Source organism: Saccostrea cucullata, unplaced genomic scaffold (genome assembly GCF_032062105.1).
Source record: "Saccostrea cucullata isolate Sc308-1 unplaced genomic scaffold, CSIRO_AGI_Scuc_v1 ctg6410, whole genome shotgun sequence".
Classification (NCBI taxonomy): domain Eukaryota; kingdom Metazoa; phylum Mollusca; class Bivalvia; order Ostreida; family Ostreidae; genus Saccostrea; species Saccostrea cuccullata.
Window position 1 is genome coordinate 24,807 of NW_026928987.1, and position 6,070 is coordinate 30,876.

The following is a 6,070-nucleotide window of genomic DNA, read 5'->3' on the forward strand; positions in this document are numbered from 1 at the left end:
GATAAAAACTTTTATTAGATACTAACATTTTTGACATTGACTTTTGACCTACTTTTTAAAAACTTTAAAACCTTGTCATATAACTTGTGTTTAAACGGTTAGGACCAGGGCTTTCAATAGAAAACAACACATTTGAGCCTTTGTCCTTGACCCTGGAGTCTGGCCTACCTTTAAAAAACCTATCCTGGTCCATAACTTTTGAACAGGTGCTGTTAGTTACAGCGAGGGCTTTCTTATTTTTACAATCGTCTATTTCTCGTCAGGAGACGTTACTTTAGGTACCAACATTTAAGAAAAGTTCAATCTTCGCTATGTTGCCATGTGGGAGAATCGGTGTTTCACAAACACAGCTTGTTTAAAAAATATTCTGGGGTCTTGTGGACTTTTTTTAAAGCGTTCATTTTACAGAAAATAAGACGGGATTCTTGCCTGGTTTCTGTCTTCATGAAATATTCAAATAAAACGAGTATATGTCTTTTATTTTTTGTAAACGATTTTTAGCCCTGAGCACTGATAGTCACTTTGAAAAAAAATGTTTAGAATTAAAAAAAATTTACAATGCACTCTCTTGTTGTATTTTTTTTTTTATTTCAAATGTATATACATGTATGCTTTTTTTCTACAACTTGAATCCAGAAAATGACGAATACATTCCTATATAACTATTTCCGCTCGAACTGTAAATCCAAGCCTTATCACCTACTTCCATCCTTACTATGGCCATTTTACTACATGAGAAAGTTCTACCATATTTATAAGCTGCATAACAGTTAATGTGGGATTTCTTCATGCCATTAACACTAAGCACTGTACCTGCTCTTCTCATTGAGTTTACCCATATTGTCCAGTCGAAAATGTATAATCCAGCGATTGGAGCAGTGAAAATGCCTGTAGAAAAGTTGTAACCACCTTTTACGTTTAGATTTACTTCTTCAAAAATGGCTTTTTCTCCCTTTTTCAATGTCGGTGATGATCCCATTCTAGTATCAAATGCTACATATTCGTTTTCTGTCAAAAACAAAATGTTTGTGAAAATTAATATTATTATATATACTGATGCCCCCGTATGGTTGATTATTGCTGCGGTGGAAGTTTGTGAAGTGAAAGTCATTCTTCAAGGCAACGGTCAAATTTGTAGGTAGAGGTCCTGTCATCAGGCAGGCACGGATTCAGGAAATGTTTCCGGGTAGGGGGTGCATCATCTTGAGTCTTTGCGTCAGAGGTCGGACAAACTAACAATGATCACCAGATGTCACTCAAATATTTATACAACTTCCCATTTATTTTCATATAGCATAGAGGGAGGGAGGGGGGCTGACATGGCTTCTATGCAATACATTCGAGGTAGTTTTTTTCTGCTAGTCGGAAAGACCCGAGAAATTGCAATTGTTTTCCGTTGGTCGGAAAGGCCTCGCCGCCTGAGAAGCTGCAGTTGATATTGGTTTCTTTTTTACCGCTAGTCGGAAAGGCCCGCGGCCAAGAAGTTGCCGCGGCGGTATCGTTTTTTTTTTTCCGCTAGTCGGAAAGGCCCGAGAGGTTGCGATTGAAGGGTAGGTCCCTGAATAGCTGCAGATCTGTAGCGTTATGGTTTTATGTATTTGTCTTTGACCATAACGCAACAGATCCCATAATGCAAAAAAAGTGCAATTTACGGCGCAATATTTTTTGCGCTCTTTTCTCAACTTTCCAGCATCGGTCAATCAACTACGTATACCTTTCAACTCCCAATTCTAAGCACATTATTTAACTAATCTGTGTATTTTATCCATCTCCCAACCCTTTATAGACGTCTATACCAATGATAAACTCATATGATTAAAATTATTTCTTAGATAACTGAAAGTTCACTTCAACCTATAGTTTATTGCCTGTAGAGACAACTATAAATGGTTGGGAGGTGCATAAACTATATATATTGGCTACAAAATGTGTATAGAATTAGGAGTTGAAAGGTAGTTGATTGACCAATGCTAGAAAAAGGAGAAATTCTCCTCCAAAGAGCGCAAAAAATATTGCGCCGTAAATTGCACTTTTTTTGCACTATCGGATCTGTAGCGTTATGGTCAAAGACAAATATATAAAACCATAACGCTACAGATCTGCAGCTAGTCCCTGAAAAAGGGTACCTGTAAAGTGCGAAACGAAATAGAAACGAAACGAAACGAAATCTGCCGAAACGAAACGAAATCTACCGAAACGAAACGAAACCTACCGAAACGAAACGAAATCACGAGGAAACGAAACGAAACCTGCCGAAACGAAACGAAACAAAACTATGAAAATGTTTGGGTTTTTTTTCAAATCAAGGTACACGTATATAATTATATATGTGTAACTGCATGTGAACTTTTTTTTTAATCAAATAAAATTTATATACACATGTATATATATATATATATATATATATATATATATAGTTCAAGCACTTGTTAATATAAAATTTTTAAATTATTGATAAATTATGCTCCCTTCTCAGTCTAATGATGTATTTACATGTTTACCAGGTGCAAATATGCACGAGCGTACTATGCAGTATAATTTCAATATGTGCAGTATTTTCTAATTTTTATATCTTACTCTTATTTTCAGTCCTTATTTATCTAAATACAATATATCTATCAAAATTGATGTTGTTATATGTAAAGGCTCGTTTATGTACGGGTCGAAATAAAGTCACTGTACTGTTGTATTGCGAATGTCTTAAAACATAGGATAAACCAGCGACTTAGAGTATTTAGTAATCCATTCCGAGGTGTCTGGTTTTATTGTTCAGTTATACATGTAACTACAACCGGAATCTTGTGTATCCTTTCTACGTACATACAGTCCTATTTTTATCGAGGTAATTTTCGAGGAAGAAATGAGTGGTTTGCAATAAAGAGGCTCCATAAGAGACGTCGAAAACGATTTAACTGACAAGAAAAAAGTCTCTCAAAGCAAACGATGTCAATCTTAAGTAGGTAAATTATTCAGTAAGATTTTTAATAAAATGTGACATAGGCGTTGGAAGCGGGGGGGGGGGGGTTGTTAGCCCCCCAACTTTTCTTTTTTTGCAAAGATATATATTATATAGGCATTAACCTTTTTGTTGGTTAACCCCCCCCCCCCTTTAATATCCTTCCGAAGCGTATGCCCTATGTATGAGCTTGAAGCGAACCCGTGGTGCTTGAACTATATAAATTTCATATGAAGTAAAAATAGACAATATAATCATTCAGAAAGTTTTGTTTCGTTTCGTTTCGGCATGTTTCGTTTTGATTTCGTTTCGTCTTGATTTCGTTTCGTTTCGGTAGGTTTCGTTTCGTTTCGGTAGATTTCGTTTCGTTTCGGCAGATTTCGTTTCGTTTCAGTTCGTTTCGTTTCTATTTCGTTTCGCACTTTACAGGTACCCCCTGAAAAAAAATCTAACACAAAATTTTCTTAACAAGCTCAAATGAGTAACTTTGACATGATCGTCTTTATCAGACCCCCCCCCCCTACCCCAAGGGGTCATAATTTGGAAATTAAGAATATACACTACCCCAGGATGCTTCCACATGAATATCAGCTTTTCTTGTCCAATGAATCTTGGGAAGATTTTAAGACTTTTTTTCTATATGTTTCTATGTAATCTTTGGATTCCCTATTGTGGCCCCGCCCGGCTTACCCGGGGGTCATGGTTTTAACAATTTAGAATCTACACTTCCCCAGGATGCTTCCACATAAGTTTCAGCTTTTCTAGCACAATGGTTCTTGAGAAGCAGATTTTAAGTTTTTTCCATTACATTTCAATGTTACATTGTAAACTTGGATTTCTTATTTTGGCCCCGTCCTACTGTCTTTCTGACATACTTTCTATTTATCAATAAAAATATGCCTTATGACTGTAGTCATAATGCATATTTTTATTGATAAATAGAAAGTATGTCAGAAAGACACTACCCTTGTGATCATGAATTTATTAATAATATTTAGAATCTATACACTACCTCAGGATGACTCCACATAAGTTTCAGTGGTTTTTGAGAAGGAATTTTTTTATTATAGATTTTTATGTATAAAACTTTGATTCCATAATTTAGCCACGCCCTACCCCCGGGGTTATGATTTTAACAACTTAGAATCTGCTTTAAGTTATGTATGTATACTTTTCGTCGTGTCCGTCCGTCTGTCCAGCTGTATATTTGTCCGCAATTTTATATTAAACTTTGACTTTAACATTGAATGTCCGTAACTTATGAGTGATCGGGGAGATGACTTTTATATTTCACAGAAGTATAATCCTTGAGACTAGACTTTTCTTTGGGCAGTATATCAAATTTGACCCTTTGTCCTTGGAGTTTGGCCATCTTATACAACAAATTATCATTACCAAAAAGTAAAAGTATGCACCCCCAATCTTCCATTACAGGGGCTTAAAAAGATGGCTTTAAAGGCCTTCATTATAAAAAAAAGTTCACAAACTTGTGCATGGTGTGTGCATTGGCATCGGAAGCAAATTGAATGTGGGGGGAGGGGCTGAGCGCAAGAAAATTTTTTTTAGACCTACAAAAAAAAACTTAACAAGCAAATAAACAAAAAAAGGAAATATGTCTATTCTCCAATCACGAAAATTCTATTTCGTGGGGGTGGGGTGGGGGGGTGGGGGGTGGGGGTAGTTGGGGTTCGAGATTCTTTCCTATACTGCAACGTTTCTATGGAAAGTCGGGGGGGGTGGGGGTGGGGGTTAAACCTACATTGCAATGCTTAATGCCTATATACTAAGTCTATGTTAAAAAAGGGGGAGGGCTTAAAGATTAGCCCCCCCCCCCCCCCCCGCCCGGTTCCGACGCCTATGTACATTCAATACTCACTTTCACAGTTTGTATTTACATATCCAACAGCCTTACACGCAGTGGACAGGCTCGTCACATCCTCCATAATATCTTTGAATTTCTCACGCTGCAAATTCTCTTTTGCTTGAACAAAACTCGGCATAAAGAGGAGGTAAGCTATCAAGAACGTCATCCTGTATAAGGTAAACCGAATCAAAGTTTTTGCGAGTATTTACAAGTATTTCGGAATTCCATATTATGTATGCTGCCGAAATGAAAATCGTTGGGCCATTTTTTTTTTAAACAGATATACATGTATGTTTCAAAAAAAAAATTATATCACATATTATTTTATTTTTAATTTTCATTTCTAATAAAATAAAAAATATATGATCTAAAATAAATTCTAATTATTTTTAAAGTGCCAATAACATCTTCGCTATAGCCAAGGGTATCTGATATCCTACTTATCCTCATGAACATGAGGAGGGTATAGCTTAACAGAAACCCTTGGCTAGCAAAGATGCCAAATTAAAGAAAATACTTAAATGATTACAAACCTTCTTGTCAAGATCGACATTTGAAAAAATGGAGTTAAATTAAAGATGCTTAAGCTTTATTATAGATAAATTTAACATGCTCCTATTATATATACCAGTGAATTTGATATTGGATCTCATGCGTGTTGCCAAATAAGTATATCGCATGTTAAAAGTAACTTGAAACAGGTGTTCAAAATTTCTAAATACCTTATATAAATATACAGTGTACAGGTACAGCACAACTACCTCTAAAAACAGCCACATGTTTTTAGTCTTAGCGTTGACACCCCCCCCCCCCCAAAAAAAAAAAAAAAAACTTCATGTGCATGTAATTAACATTTCTAGGCTATATAGTAACTTGGGGTTCCCCGACTAGATTGCATTACCAAAATTTAATTGAAAGATTTTTTTAAGAAAAGAAAAAGAATGTCATCGTTTCCTTTAACGCACCCAAAGAAAAGGAGCGTGTCGGGGTATTAATTTTACTAACATATACTAAGCCAGTAAGGTAACGACCGTTTGATTCTGCGAGGGAGGTGCATTGTACATTTTGAAAGAAAATAATCTGCATGTCAACAAACTTTATTGGAAATAAATTCAATACGTCAAAGACTGACAAGAAAATAAATAATCTGTCCTTTACTAACTACTAGTGTTACTCCCCCTCCAGAAGTAGAGTTATTTAATATTATAATATTCAATTTCTTTATTGATTCACCAAACATGTTGGCATAA

At 35.7% G+C, this 6,070-nt stretch overlaps 1 protein-coding gene across 1 annotated transcript; it reads right to left on the reverse strand.

Moving 5' to 3' along the window:
* Nucleotides 1-619: 619 nt before the first annotated feature.
* On the reverse strand, nt 620-5,396 carry LOC134279524 (collagen alpha-2(VIII) chain-like). The gene is made up of 3 exons (XM_062761935.1): nt 5,354-5,396; nt 4,833-4,987; nt 620-1,008 (listed from the first exon to the last, which is right to left on the reverse strand). Exons 1-3 carry the CDS (start codon nt 5,371-5,373, stop codon nt 620-622), a joined length of 564 nt encoding a protein of 187 aa, XP_062617919.1. The 5' UTR covers nt 5,374-5,396.
* Between the last annotated feature and the right edge of the window lie 674 nt (nt 5,397-6,070).

What these genes read in the sequence shown, in the direction of transcription:
- LOC134279524 (XM_062761935.1), bottom strand. Translation starts at nt 5,373, where the DNA reads ATGTCGATCTTGACAAGAAG. An exon ending in ATGTCGATCTTGACAAGAAG is followed by an intron (nt 4,988 to 5,353) that starts GTTTGTAATCAT and finishes TACCTTATACAG; the next exon opens with GATGACGTTCTTGATAGCTT. An exon ending in TGTAAATACAAACTGTGAAA is followed by an intron (nt 1,009 to 4,832) that starts GTGAGTATTGAA and finishes TGTTTTTGACAG; the next exon opens with AAAACGAATATGTAGCATTT.